At 37.8% G+C, this 15,131-nt stretch overlaps 1 protein-coding gene across 25 annotated transcripts in view; it reads right to left on the reverse strand.

The window, feature by feature from the left end:
• Positions 1-15,131, reverse strand: part of Nrcam (neuronal cell adhesion molecule) — an 80,836-nt gene that overhangs the window by 54,704 nt on the left and 11,001 nt on the right. For 17 of the 25 annotated variants that reach the window (XM_013510550.1, XM_013510549.1, XM_013510552.1 and 14 more), the window contains exons 3-9: positions 15,049-15,066; positions 11,896-12,001; positions 9,742-9,938; positions 7,950-8,072; positions 3,885-4,055; positions 3,345-3,401; positions 1,360-1,471 (exon numbers count right to left, since the gene is read on the reverse strand). In XM_013510550.1, the coding sequence (XP_013366004.1) occupies positions 1,360-1,471; positions 3,345-3,401; positions 3,885-4,055; positions 7,950-8,072; positions 9,742-9,938; positions 11,896-12,001; positions 15,049-15,066 (784 nt within the window). The remainder of the gene's footprint in view (positions 1-1,359; positions 1,472-3,344; positions 3,402-3,884; positions 4,056-7,949; positions 8,073-9,741; positions 9,939-11,895; positions 12,002-15,048; positions 15,067-15,131) is intronic. The other 8 variants (XM_013510544.1, XM_013510543.1, XM_005377296.2 and 5 more) reach the window with 2 other exon arrangements.

A 15,131-nucleotide genomic window follows, 5' to 3' on the forward strand; every position in this document is an offset into this window, starting at 1 on the left:
TAATGAAATATATATTATGAAATATATATTATAAAATATATATATATATTTGATGAAATAGCTTCCAAAACTAAAATATACTGTGAATTTTAAAAAGGTAGATGTGGAATCATTTTGAAAAACTAATTTTGAAAAACTAATTTGCATTTCATAGTTATGAAGCTGAGATGGGACAAGGCTAGAAGTACAACGTAATAGGTTATACCTCACAAATCCATGGATTGCTTTGGAGGGCTACCACTCAACTGTTGTTGAGCAGTTGTTAATAATTAGGAATATTTTGATTCTATGAGTCTAATGCTTATTGGTTTATAAATGATAGAATGTAAGTCTTGGTTTTACAACATTCCAAAGTTTTAAAAATTCTTTCTGGGGCTTTGTGAAATTTCCAAATACCATCTGTAGTTCATTTTATATTTTATATAATACAGGTTGAGCACACCTAATCCCAAAATCTGAGAAATTTTTAAGTGTCATGTTGAAATTCAACTGGTAAAGTCTATGTAAATATTGTAAAATATACACAAAAATATCTGAAGTTCCAAATACTTCTGGTCCTAGATATTTCAGAAAAGGGATTTTTAATTTACATATCATTTGAAGGAAGATGAGTTACTAAATTGTGAGAATTACTTCTGTTCCCAACAGGTTAGAGTTTGGCCATTAAATCACTTTCTAACAAACTGATCACAATCAGTAGTTTTTTTTTTTAAATTCTATTTTAACATTTTAAAAAGAGGTGTTGCTAGCTTTCAGTATAACGAAATGGGGTGTATCCTGTGATTTCCTGACTTGGCCAGCAGAGGCCTCCACATGTCTGCTGAAGTATAGTCACTCCTGGATAGAGCAAACAATGTGAGATCACCCAACTACCAGGTCAGGGACAGCACTGATTTCCAAATATTAAGGCAGCATTCTGGAATCCCATTCAAGACTGTTGGTAAACGTGCTCATGTCAATGTCAGGCACAAGACTGGACTCTAAGAACTCACTGTTAATGAGGCCCTATCCTAACAGATCCTCATATATGAGGGGAAGGTCTCCCTGCAATGCCTGTCAGCTCTGAGGTATGCACAGGTGAGGCATTTCAAAGAACCAGGGTTGGCCTTGTGGCCTGCGAACAGGAAGTACTGGAAAGGACAGAGTGTGCTAGTTCTGAGAGTACAGCCTGAGATGCCTGTGTGCATCTGCTGTTAGGAGAACAAGCCAGGGAAGAACTAAGAAATAATTACTAAATTGTTCTTGATGGTTGGGGGAATTAGTATAAGACAATGACTCTTTCTATGGCATGAATACCTCTGTCAATCTCTTATATTTTTTATGAGAATATACAAATCAGGACAGAAAGTGTTAACTCACAGGCCTTCTGCAATGCACTCTAATGAGAGCACATTTCCTCTTAATTCCTCTTTGTGACTTGCATTGCCTTCTGGAGTTAAAAATGTTGGTGGCCTCTCTCTACTTGATTTAGCTGCAAAGAAGGAATCAATATGCATTAAAATCATGAATATGCATTTACAGACACAGTCACTGTCAAAAAAAGCTGTCTAAAATTCTAATTCCCGTTGAAATCCATTTAACATTGATTATGTCAAGCTACATACAACCATTCTCTGCCTTATAAATGGCCATCACGCACTCTGTAAACCAGGAATAGAAACAACTTGGGTTGCACAAGCTCTTGTAGTAAGGACTTTTTTCCTCTTATTCATTTTTAAAAATTTGAGGTTAGGTTTTTACAAATTTTCTGTGGGTTTTACAAAGTTTCTGTGCATATCGCTAAATTACACATTCTTTAATGTTAGAGCTCTGGTCAAAGCAAAAATTTCCTATTTATCTTCTGAAAGGTTTTAGGTTTTTCAGAAAGGTATCACTATGGAAGACGTGTTTTGTTTTACATTGGGGGTAACATCATAGCCACTTCCACTAATGAATATAACAAGACTTGCAAACTGCAAGGGTTATGGAAAATAAAATAAAGCAAAACTAGAGAGTTACTTACAGAGGCCTGGGAAAAATGTGTGCCATAAATTAAGAATAACAAAGGGCTGGGGCTACAGCTCAGTGATTATAGCTAGTGCTCGCCTAGCATGAGCAAGACCTTGGGTTCAATTCCCAGCACCACTAAATAAATAAGTAAATAAATACAATCAAGAACAAGGGTAGAGTTAAATAAACTGAGATCAGTTTCCTCAATGACAAAACAAAGATGAAACAAGTCAGAGACTTTAGGAATATTTATACAAGCCACTTGTTCTTCTGTAGACTTTTCTAAAACACGGCCTTATCTTCTGAAGGACTCTCAGCCTGAAGGACAAGTTACAACATCTTAAGGTTCTCTAGCTCTTCTCAGTTTCAACTTTGAATAAATTATCTATCTGATCCTCACAAAAAACTAAAGGAAAATTTTAGGAATATATAAATTATTCTTACTTCTCAGAAGAAAACACTGAACATTGTACTAGATAAGTGGGTATTTGAGAGAAACTAGTTCTCTTAAGAATTAGAGATTGTGGGGAGCCTTCTTTAAAATTACTTTGGGAATGGTCTGAGGGCCATATTTTCAGGAGTACATTAACAGGTGAGGTAAAGGCAGGAATGTGACATGTCACTGATGGTAGTGTAAAATTTGTATTTCAAGGGTGAAAATTTAATACCACAGAAATTCTGCTGTATGGGTAATTAAGAAGACCCCATATTCAGAACACTTATTTTCACTGACAGATTTTATATTTGAGAGCCACATTTCTACCCAGGAAATAATTTCTTTTCAGTTTAAAGGGATGAAGTTAAAAGCTCTGTATTTTAAAAGTTTATTTCCACTGAAGACAATGACTTGGTTTTGAACAAAATCAAGAAAATAATATAGCTAATTATATTGAATAACATCATGTGAAAATGGATGGAAAGGGTGATGGTTTACTATGGAAACCATTTAACGTTAGTTGCTAAAAGCTCTGACGAGTCAGTCTTCTAGAAGGTTACTGCACCCTGGCCAAGTCTTATTTAGTTCATGAGAAAAGCTTATGAACAGGACAAAAAATAGAAAGTATAATTCTGAACATATATGTAGGATTTTTTCCAAATCATGTCAGATGGTTTTTTTACATGAAAACAGTTATAACAAATTTCATTATCATACATACACCATGGAAAATGTTTTAGTGACATGCTTGAAAGTTGATAGGCAAATTTCATACAAAACATACATTTATACTAGTGGTGTTAAACATAAACTAGCAATTTCATAAAGAAATAAAAGGTTAAATAGCCATGGAGGTGAAGTTAGTGAACTAAAGTCTACAATGAAGGAGAGAATATCAGTTACAATCACCGTAACTCACCACCATAAAACTCAGTGTCACTCAAATTAGCAGCTATAGTGTCATTCAATTCATCCACTGAAATAAACAGAATATTATGAAGAGGGCACAAAAACAGGGGAGAAGGGTCAAAAACCATTGGGCAACAAAAACAAATGTATACAGCTATGCTAAGTGCAATCCTTCCCAAGCAAAATCATTGCTTTCCACTGCATATGACTAACTCGTTCATCCATTGTGCCACCCCCAACCACTAACATGGGGACCCACTCTTTCACTGCAGGCCTTCCAAGGGAAAGGCACTGTAGGGCTTACAGCACACACCAGTGCTCAGAGCACTGAGTCCAAGGGTTGTCATGGAAACAGTAATGCCAATGACAGCGAAAGTGGAAAATACAGCATTTAGCGTTCTGCATCCTCTCTCTAATACATATGCCAACATTTTGGTGATTGCCCACAGGTAGTTTCCTGATCAAGGAACCTGTTTACCTCAAAGTCAGTAGCATTTTTGCACATATGCGTAAACATTCTTCAGAGAGATTCAGGAAGCTAAATTCTTACCCGAAATCACCTTCAGAGAAATAGGTTGCTTCTGCTGTATGGTTTGAGTGTGATTAAATCTGGCATAACAGATATAGTCTTCACGGGTGTCTTCTGGGAGGACATTGGAAAAATAGAGGTCTCCATTCAGACCTTGGGAAACCCTCTCACTTTGTGTAAGTCTTTGAAAGGCTAGGGAAAGGCAGAGAGATTTCCAAGTCATTCCATCATAAAGGCACCACTCTACAAATCAGCAAGACAGATGTTGACCCTAGTAGATCTGTGGACTTCACTTGAACACATTTTTTTTTCTATAAAGCTCTTTAAATAAAAGCAAATAATTATTTTTAAAAACGCCAAGTCCATTAAAATTCTAAATGTACCTGCCTGACCCTAATTTATCTGGGTTAGGTAGAGGCAAGATTAGGGTGGTACAGTGAAGTGTTTTATTAAGCAAGTGTAAACCAAAAAAAAATTTACAAAAACTTTGTGTGAGTTTTGCTAATATCTAAATTAGTCCCTAACTGCACATATCTTACAAAACATATTAAGGGAGCTTGTAAGGATGCTAACATGGCTTGCATTTACACCCAGGCTAGACCTTGAACAAAGAATTGGGAGCCCCTGCCCTGTCTGAGCTCCTAAACTAATTGAAAAATCATGCAGCAAAGGAGCAATTAACAACAGGGTGCAATAACGACATGACTCAATGCTGCAACGAGGTCTCAGAAGGCCCCCAGGCTGTTTCCTTCTCCTCTTCTACTTTTTCTTTTCTGAATTCTTTACTATCTTCTAACATACTATATCTCTCACTTATCATACAAATGACTTACTGCCTGTTTCCCGGCAAGAGAGTTTAAGCTGTAGGAGGGTGCACACCTTTAGCTGTTTCCTCTCCTATTGCAGCTCTGGACCAGTAGCTGCCCTTCTTAGGGGCTCCTTCACATACTCGTGGAAGACTAAATGTATAGCCAGCAGCTGACTCTCCAGTTTCAGGCATGCCAATTTACTTCCTCTAGGTTCAGTTGAGGAACTTTGTAACCTTAGGCATGGGGAAATGACTTCTTACTCAGATAAAGGATGCAGGGATGTAGGCCTCCTGACCTGTGCACAAAATCACACTCTGCCAACTAAAATGCATTCCATCTTCGTGTGGTGGCACACGCTTGTAACCCCAGCACTTGAGAGAATGAGGCAGGAGGATCACTGTGAGTTCCAGGTCAGCCTGGGCTACAGTGAGTTTAAGACCACTCTGCACTGCATAGTGAGACCCTGCCTCAAAAAAACAAAAAACAAAAAGTAAAAAAAAAAAAATGCATCCTAAAGCTCCTGACTCAGTTCACAGTACGGGAACTGTGAGAGCTCTCCATCTCAAAAGCGACAGGAAAAATCTCAGATCACAGTGGCCTCAGGCCAGGTGTTATATCCTCTGGCAGGACTTCTTCAGTTTGAGTCAAGCAGCTATGCTCCCCTTGTGGCAGGTGCCTGGTCTCACACTTCATAAAACGTAAGGGTATAGCTCAAAGCTTCCAGCTCCCTCAGGCAGGACAAGACAGGGGGGAAAAAAAACCCCAAAGCCGAGGAGCCAGAGTTTAAAAGAACATTACTGGGTTAACACGTTAACAAAGTTGTTGGTCAAGATGGGGCTTTGGTTGGTAGATATAAATTAATAGTTTCAAACCATTAATCCTCTGGGAAAGGACTATTTTACGACTGCTCAGGTGCATTTATTTAATGAATACAGAGTACTACAGATACATGTATATTTATTGTCTTTTGTTTCTCCTGCTGTACATTATTATTCATGAGTGTTGGCAGATCAAATGTAAGGCAGTGGGATTTATTAAGATGGTGTCATTTTATACATCAAGGGTTTTTTTTTGTATTACACTTGAAAAAAATGTATGCAGATATGAATAATTTTATAATGTCATCTTGCAAGAGTGTTTCATGAATCTAAAATTTTCTCATATTCTAGATGCAATTCCACTTGAAAGGTCAGAAGTTTTGCCAGCAGCCTAAAATGTATGTAAATGACACAGCCAGATGGGCAATGTGGGGAAAAATTAGTTACGTATTCAGATGATTCTGAGACTTTACATGCGATCTGTCTCTTTCTTTATGAAACAGAAAAGAACTCATTTCTGAATAAGAACCAATGACCAAATACTGGGCCTCATTTTGGCAGAGACATTGGGAGACTGTTGGTCTCAAAGCCATAAATCATGGATTTACATCTACTTATCCTTTTAAAACTTGTCAAACCTGTTATGCAATGAAAGGAAAAATGTACTTGTACATTGATTAGTTTATATATTTGTTTTTCACCTCTTTGTGACACTTTCCCCAGTGATTTCATGTAAGAAGAATAAAAAAATGAAAACTGAGTGTTAGAGACAAATTTTCCCTCTAGTTTACAGCCTGCAACTGCACAGGAAATCAGGTCACTAACTGAGAAGCGAATGTTTTGAATTCATTCTCACCGTTCTACCTAAACATGTTGACCAGCTCAACAGTCATTTCCCAGTCCTCATGATACTTGACATAGCAGCAGCAGCTTCTGAAACCATTATCACTGTCTTCTTGACATATTTCCTGTGCCTTGTCTCTGACACACCAGCCTCTCTGTTTTCTTCATACCTCAGTGACTCTTCCTTCTCATCTGCTTTGCTGGGTTCTCCCTAAGGTCCTGGCCTTGGGAAGGCTCTTGGTCTCATCTCCAGGCTCAGCTCTCTACCACTGGCACCCATTCCCTGCCCTGAAGTTTCCCTTCTACACACTAACAACACACCCATTGCTGGTTATATAGCTCATGTTGCTCTTGCTGGGTATCTCAACAAAAGTGTTGTATAGATCTCTCTCCCTTCAAACTCTGGTTTCTTAGTTTCCAAGCCAAACCATGTGCTCTTTCTAAGACAACATGCTAACTTATTAACATAAGAAACCGTGGAAGGTAGAAGAGGCAGAACAATAACCAGTTCCCTCAAAAATAGGGACAGGGGCAGACAAATCTGAAACTGCCTAATGGATTGCTTAATTTTTCTTTGCCTCAGTTTCTTCATCTGTAAAGTATAAAAAAAACTGAATATTCCTCTTAGGGTTGTTGTAAAAACTTAATGGGCTAGCCCATGTGACGGTCTTAGCAGGAGGACTGGAACTTAATAAAGACCCAATAAACATAGCTATCGTTGGGGATAAACAGACAAAATATCACACATTTCTCTCCCAAAAGGGTTTCTGCTGTTTCAGCAAACAGTAATTCTATTATATCAGTTGTTCTTGATTTCCCTCTCACCCTCCTATCCCTACACCATAAATCCTAGAGGCTCTACCCTCAAAGCATATCCAGAACCTGACCCACTCCACTTCTACCAGCCAAGTCCAAGTCCCCATCAGCCCTTGCTTAGATTACAGCAGTGCCTGCAACCTGGACTCCCTCTTCTCTTTTGTCCCCTAAAGCTCCACCCACGATTGGAAGGAATACTTTCAACTACTCACTATTTCAGATAACTCACTCTTTCCAGGCTTTTCTAGTTTATCCAGAGCACAAGCTAATGCCCTTTCCACTGAGTCCCTGTGACCTCCCTGACCTTGCCATTGCCATCACCCTTCCCCTGGGCTCTCTCAAGCTGGCCGCTTTTTTGTTTTTTGTACACACACCAGCCTCCTCCACTGGGGCTTGCACTGGTGCCCTCCACTGTCCACTCAGATATTTAGGGCCCTGGTTTGCTCCCTCATTCTTTCAGGTCTGGACTCAAACAGCTTCTCTTTTTTCTTTCATAACATTTATTGTTGATGGACACAAATTTTCTAAAAGCGTTCATTATCTGCCTCCTTCCCACCTTCATCCACTTCTGCTGCCTAGAATCTAAGCTCAACAACAGCAGGATATATGGTTCATTTAGACTGGTGCCTCATTTAGTAAGTGGTCAATAAAACTGAGTGAATAAAATGATGTCACTTATTTCCTTGAGCATCTCTAACACATTTTATAAATATTTTATGAATCACAAGAGTAAATAATTTTTGTGACAGCAAGTAATTATAAGACTCTTGAAGAGAGAAAATTCTTATTGTTAAACTTACAGTTATCCATCCAAAATATTATAGCTGGTGGTAATCCAATGGGAGGTCTACAGGGAAGTACTAATGGCTGGCCGTTTTGAAGAATTATTGGTTCAAGTTTTTCTTTGGTCCACAATGGCGATCCTATTAAAAAAATAACATGGGTTATTTCTGCATGAAAAAGTAAAAAGAGAAAGCATTACAAAGAGAGGCAAACCAATTTTGACAGGGAGAATAGTAACTTGGAATTTATACACATGAACTAGTGAAAAAGTGATTTTTAAACATATTGTTGGAGGCTGGGGATTTAGCTCAGGGTACAGTGCCTGCCTGGCAAGCGCAAGGTTGTAAGTTCGATTCCCAGTACCAGAAAAAAACAAAAAACAAAGAAACAAAAAAATAAACAAACATATTGTTAAAGATTTTTAAAAAAGCAAAAGATAGTAAAAAAAAGGACAATTTTTATTCATTGCCATTGGTAGTATAAATTCTAAGTAAGTGGATTCCATGTCTAAGAATTTATATTAAATACATCATCAAGAAGGCACATGATTTCAATCCAAGCATGTTCTCTACAAAGAATGAAAAATGCTTACATACTATCATAAAGTTTGTTAGGTAAGTAACTGTTCATCTACACCTTTGAATATTTTATAGTAGAAACATACATATTGAGAAGATTGATAAGAGAATATACATAATCCTTCAGTAAGTCAGAAAGATTTTAAAATAATATTTCATCTGGTATTGAGCTGGTTTTATGCACACACATATAAATCTGACTAGAAAAGGTAGAGAAAATATTTGAGCAGCAGTTATTTGCTTGAATGAAAGTACTCATAAGTAATTTAAAACTTCTATTTTACATGTAATTAATTTTTCTATAATGAACACATACATGTAATTTAAAAAGCTTTCAAAATGACCAGTATTTGCACATGGTCATCATTTTTTAAATACATGCTCCTGAAGTTATTGAGAGATTTTAGTACTGACTACTGCAAAATGAGCCACAGTAATATCAAGGTCATGGGGACATTATTTGCAGTGAAATTTTAAAACAAAAATGTTAGAAGAAATCACACATGTACCAGTTATTGTGTGTATCTAGATGTCCCTCCAAAGCCTCATGTGGTTATAGTTGGGGAGTTTCAAAGGTGCTGGACTAGGGTTTGTGAAATATGGACTAAGGATGTGATACTGGGATTAGAGATGTGGATAATGGAAACCCCAATCTGGGTATGGGAGGCACGAATCAATAGGCTTATACCGTGGATAGGTATAAGGGGACAGGAAGAAGGTAGGCTTGCTGGTGTTGCTTGCTGCTTTTCTGCTTTCTGCCTCCCACATCATAGACGGTTTCTCTTCTGCCATGCCCCTCTGCCATGCTTGCTATAGACTGAAACCTCTACAAACTGTGAGCTAAATAAACTTTTCTTCCCGTAAGGTATGGATGTCAGGTATTTTGTCCCAGCAACAAAAAATAATTAAGACAACCCCTATGACCCATATCATGTTGAACTTATTTCAATCTGGCTGTAAGAATTTTGCTTATACATAAAATATATGAGTAATAAATAATTAAATAAAATCAGGGAAGAAACTGTTTTTTGGAATGTGGCCTTTTTGTTTAGGATTTGGATAAAAGACACACTAGACTGGCAAAGGAATTAGGTTGAGGAATTTAGGAGAAAGTAGAAAGGACAAATAATGTTCATAAAAAACAAAGTTGGAATATTGGATGATGTAACAGATGCTGAATCTTAGAGCAATACTTTAATGGGGTCACATTTCCTTGACAAATCTCACTTACTAGACGGGCGTATGACAATGTTATTAGAAATCGCAGCTCCGCGTTCGTTCCTTGCTGTACACTGATAGATGCCTTCATAGGTCTCTGCTTTCCCTTCACTCATGATGTTGATTACGAGTGTTCCTGAGCCAGGCTTCATAGCGACCAGAGGATCTTTATCTATGTCAAAATGAGTCCCATTGCGTGTCCAGGAAAAGCTGCCCAAACCATCAAGAGTGAAATTTGTTAATGGTTCAGAAAGGTAGGGTGACTATTCTTCAATAAGTTCCTAACAGTTTCATGGTTTTCTAGAAATAATCATTAGCTTTTTAACATTCAGTGAAAGAATAATAGGTACCCATACCTAAAATGTTGCATGGAATCATGACTTAGAAAAAAGTGCTGAGTGTACATTTTGAGGTACATATCGTTTTTACAACCAGCCCAAGTATAACACAAATTGCCTGTCACTTTTTAAAGAAAATACAGGATACACGTCTTCCAGGCACATTCCCTTTGAGCTTTATTAGCATTTTTATTATAAACTCCATTGTTCATAGAGTTGATATCGTGTATATAAAAATCTGCTCTGGGCTAAAATGTGACAAGAAAGGCTTCCACAAGTACTCTCTGATTGTGCTGAAAATTCAAGTTACCAAAATGCAAAGTTCAATAGAGGAAGAGGCTAACAGACATAAGTTCAAAGGTGTTTAAAATCTTACTTATTAAAAATGGTAATTCTGCATAAGCTATTTTTTGAGAATTTTTAATTCTAGCAATGATTTTATGAATTCAAAGAAGGTATGCCAAATTGTCACCTGAGATTGCTCTGTCTCAGTTTTATTTACACATAAGATAGTCTTATATAAAAGTCACAGTATACTTGTAATTAAATACTTCCTAACCAGTCACAGATCAGTGATGGCCAGAATCATATAAAGGCATAAACCTTTAAAGTTCATAGTGTTTTCAGAGTTCACTTGGATTTTCCTTCCCAGCACTTAGCCTCATAAGTGATAGCTGCCACTACCAGGCAAGAGGTGCTGGGGGTGGATGCTACTAGCACCTAGTGGGTTCAGGGGTAGAGGCCAGGGATGCTGCTATCTTCTACCACAGGAAGCCTCCAGAGAGTTGTGGGACGCCTTAAATATTCATAAGTGTGAAGCTGAAGGGGACTTCACCAAAGACTGTCACATTAGGGGTTGTGTGACACAGAGTTTCTGATAATATTGCAGAATATTGTTCTAAAGTAAACATTTGATGGAAGTTTTGATATACATAGGCATTTAGTACCAGTTAATTTTTTCTAAGCTATTTTGTGATAGTTTAATAAAACCTGTAATAGAAAAACTTGGAAATAAAATATCTTAAAAACTTTTTCATTTATTTCTGATAAATGACTACATTTAATTATTTTAACTTGTCATTAAATTACTATATTTAACTGTTATAATAAGTAATATTTAAAAAATAATCCAACGCTCTAAACTGCATATGGACAAGTTCTAGGTCAGGCACTGTGGGACTCTGGATGAACTATGCAGCATTTTAGACCATCACTTTCCCATCTACACAATGTGCGGGTTGGAGAGGACTATGCAGTGTTTGTGCCAATATCCATATGGTGAATCCTGAGTACTGAACCATGACAAGTTTGGAAAACCATTTAGGACTATTTTAAAGGCCACTGTGGAGGTAGGAGAGATCTTGAAAATTATCAAATTCAACTTCTTTTTCATTCTAACAGGTGAATAACCTGAAGCCCAGAGAAAAGGGATTTGCTCACATCAGAAGGCCATTAGTATCAGAACCAAGGTTAAAGCTTTGCACCTATTCCTCCAAGTCATGAACAGAAAAATATAAATATGAGAATGCAGTACTCTGGATTTTAAGTAGAACAAATTGACTCTAAACTGAGAAACAAAACAATAAATCTACAACTGATGCTTTAGGGATATGCAGAACTTAAGAAGTTTCCTGTAGTATCTTTGAAGAGCTGAAATGGATCTTGGGAGCTAGACAAACCAAAAAGTAAACTAGCAATCATGTTGAAAAACATCCAACTGTATATGAATATACTCTATATTGCCTACTTTGCTCTACAGAATTTCCAAACTTCTTTCTATATTCCAGGAACTCCTCAGACTTACTTAAAGAGCCATCAAACACACTCACCTTGGAGGAGGTTTCCCTTTGGCCTCACACTGGATTACAATGTTCTCCCGAGGGTCAATGATGTAATCTTTTGGAGACTGTTGAGTGATGGTTGGAGGTTGTACCACTTAATTATAGAAGAAAGAATAATGTAAAGAAATAAATCATTTAATATCATAATGGCAACCAATTTTACTATATCAAGGTCACTTGCCTTAGATTAAATATTTCAAATATTTCTACAATTTCTATTGTGGCAGCACCTACCTCCATAGATTTTCAACTAAAAGTCTCCTAAAACTGCAAAGTCAAGGCATAACTTCTCTTTTGGTAACTTTACGTGAAATAACAAAGCCCATTTTCTCACATTAGAAGTCTGAGAAAATAACTACCAACACAAACATTCAAACGTTTTTCTGATGTAACAATGAGAAATTCTTCTGATTCCTTTGGTTAAAACAATGTCTTTCAATGCAATTTAAATTGTGAGGTATTTTTGGTTCTTTTTTAGGAAAAAATTGCTGACGTTTAGCTTACTAGTGTGCTACTGTAAATTAATATATATTGGGAGCACATGCATTTGAGAAGCTAATATAAAGATTGTTAAACTGGAGACATGCCATTACTATGTCACTTACTATTAGGACAGAGGTGTGTTGGGAAGAAAGAAAAGAAGTCTTACTTGGAAAATTAATGTAATCAAACCTCTCTGTTCTAGGAGACAGTTTTTCCATTTTACTCTTCAAAGCATTATCTCATCCTTTATTGGGAAATTGTAGGAGAAGCTGTTTTGACCCAGACTGATCGAACTTGTACCAAGTCAGTATCTAGATCTTCAAGTTTCTCTAAGATCACCATGTCTTCCCTCTTACGAAGTCAGAATTATAGCATGTTAGAACAGAAAGGGACTAGAAAATAATCTACTTTAACCTCTGTTTTTGCTTCTCAGAGTAGCAATGGTTTGACTTGGAAGGCACAAAGCAGAGAGGCCACCAAACTCTCTTGACAAGCTCCAGCTGCAAGACCACCACCTGGTACATCTCCACAGAAAGCTGTTTACACAGACCAGTGGTTCTCAACAGGAGGCATTTTGCCTCCAAATTTCCAGGGACATTTGGTCATAGGTAGAAACAATTTAGACTGCCATAACTAGGGCGGTGGTGGTCCCAGGATCTAGTAGAGAGAAGCCACAGGTGTTTCTCAACATCTTACAGGATACAGAAGAGCCCTCCACAACAGAGACTTATCTGGCCCCAGATGTGAGCAGTGCTGAGGCTGAGAAAGCAGGCACAGGCCACAATATGAATGGTACCGGGGCCCGTGCAATGAAGTGGCCTGTCCTGCCGTGCCTCCCAGAATCATGCAATCTTGCCCAGGACCCTTGTTTGGACTCTTGCTTTCCTTTCTTTCAGTGCTGCATTTGACATTCTGGCTCATCTATGTTTTTCATCTTCTAGATCTCTGCTCTCTCTGTCCACTCTGTGCTTTCTTTGCAAAACCTCTTCCACCTGCCAATCAAGCACTTCCCAAAGCTCAGCAACTTCTCCCTGCTCTTGTCTCTTTATCGAGGTTTATGGTTCCTGGGCTAAACACTGCCTCTGCATCCAAAGTCTTGTAAGTTTGCAAACATAGTTCTGTTCTTTTGCAATTTCTTTCATCTTACTGCTGCCCACTAGGCATCTTCCTAAACACCAAAGTAACACCTAAAGTATACATGAAAGATTAAAGCCTTTCCATCATCATTTATTGTTCACCAGTTACATGTGGAATACTAGACAGCATCAATTTCCCTTCCCTTTAGTAAGATCCTGTCCCCTCCTTACCCTTGAGCTAACCCAGCTTCTCTTCCCAACCTCCATCGCACACACTGAACCCTCCTTCTTCTGAGTCTACTGATTTCCACTGATAGTTAGGAGTCCTGTCTGGTGGTTAAGAACTTGTCTATTTCTTATTAGCTATGAGGCTTCAAGGAAGTTTCTTAACTTCCGTAAGCTCAGTTTCCTTTAACGGAAAATGAAGTTTAAAAGAAGTACCTACATCCTAAGGTAGTTGGGAGGATTAACGCAGTAATGTATGTAAAATTCTTAGTACATGCCAATAGGATAATAGCTCAATGCTGTTTGCTATTTTAAAATTATGACCGTAATAATTTTCATTTGGCTCAACTTCACCTTTGAGTGACTGACCCTTCAGGCCTGGGAGTAAAGAGTTTGGGATAATAAAAGGAAGCCTGAGATTCCACACCCACTTCAAAGAGTGAACATAAGTAGAGGGGGAGGCAATTCTGAGGAGTGAGTCGGTCCAACTCCTTGTGCATTTTTGGGAGTGACAGAGGTGCAAATTTGTGCTTTCAAATGCAGAGCTTCTCTTCATGTGTCTGCAGCTGAGCTGGCTTTTATACCACTGCTAACTGCCAGGAGTTTACCATCTGGAGGTACCTTTCTGAACAGTGCTCAGGTCACATGGCAATTAGCAAATGCTTTGCAATAATAAGCAGTAATAAGAGATTTTACATAATTTCTCTCGTTAATCCAACATCAAAGGGAATTTTCAAATGCTGAAGAACTGTTTTGTTTTTTTTTTCTGGATGATAAATGCTTCCCAGCTGTCAAAGGCAGCAGAAATTTTTGCTTATAACAAGCTGCTCAGAAATGATGTGAGTGGCAGCTGCTTGTCTCCTGCACACTTCAAGACAATATTCCAATTTGCTGGGTTATTCTATGGGTGGCACCTAGAAACATTAATCTACACAGATCTGAAGGCTAAAGAGGAGCAGACAGCACCCAGCTTCTGACTTGGGAACCCACCTTCTAAAACACACGGAAAGATGCATTTTCATTTCAGCAAGCATTTAATATCATTTAGAGCTAGATAATCACTGTCTATTTTGTGAATTTTCTCATTGAGTTACATCAGATGTGAATAAAAACTTTTAGGTTAGTACAGCAGCATATTCACAAAATGTAATAACCAGATCTTCACAATTCATGCAGGCAATATATTAAATCTGCAACTTGGTACTTAAGTACAGTGTTTAGCTACAGAAAAAACATGCTTAAAAAGGACACTCATCACAAGGCATAGCACTGCGCACTTAATTCATGGCATTAATTCAAAAAACACAGACACAGTCAAATTTTCACACTGCCTAGTAATTTATAGAAAGACACTTACAGTCTTCAAGAAGTTTTGCTTTTTCCCCATCAATATCAGCAGGTGAGTGGGCAAACAGGATTTAAAAAAATCAGATGTTAGTA

The sequence above is a fragment of the Chinchilla lanigera genome, unplaced genomic scaffold (genome assembly GCF_000276665.1).
Source record: "Chinchilla lanigera isolate Chin_1 unplaced genomic scaffold, ChiLan1.0 scaffold00009, whole genome shotgun sequence".
Lineage (NCBI taxonomy): Eukaryota > Metazoa > Chordata > Mammalia > Rodentia > Chinchillidae > Chinchilla > Chinchilla lanigera.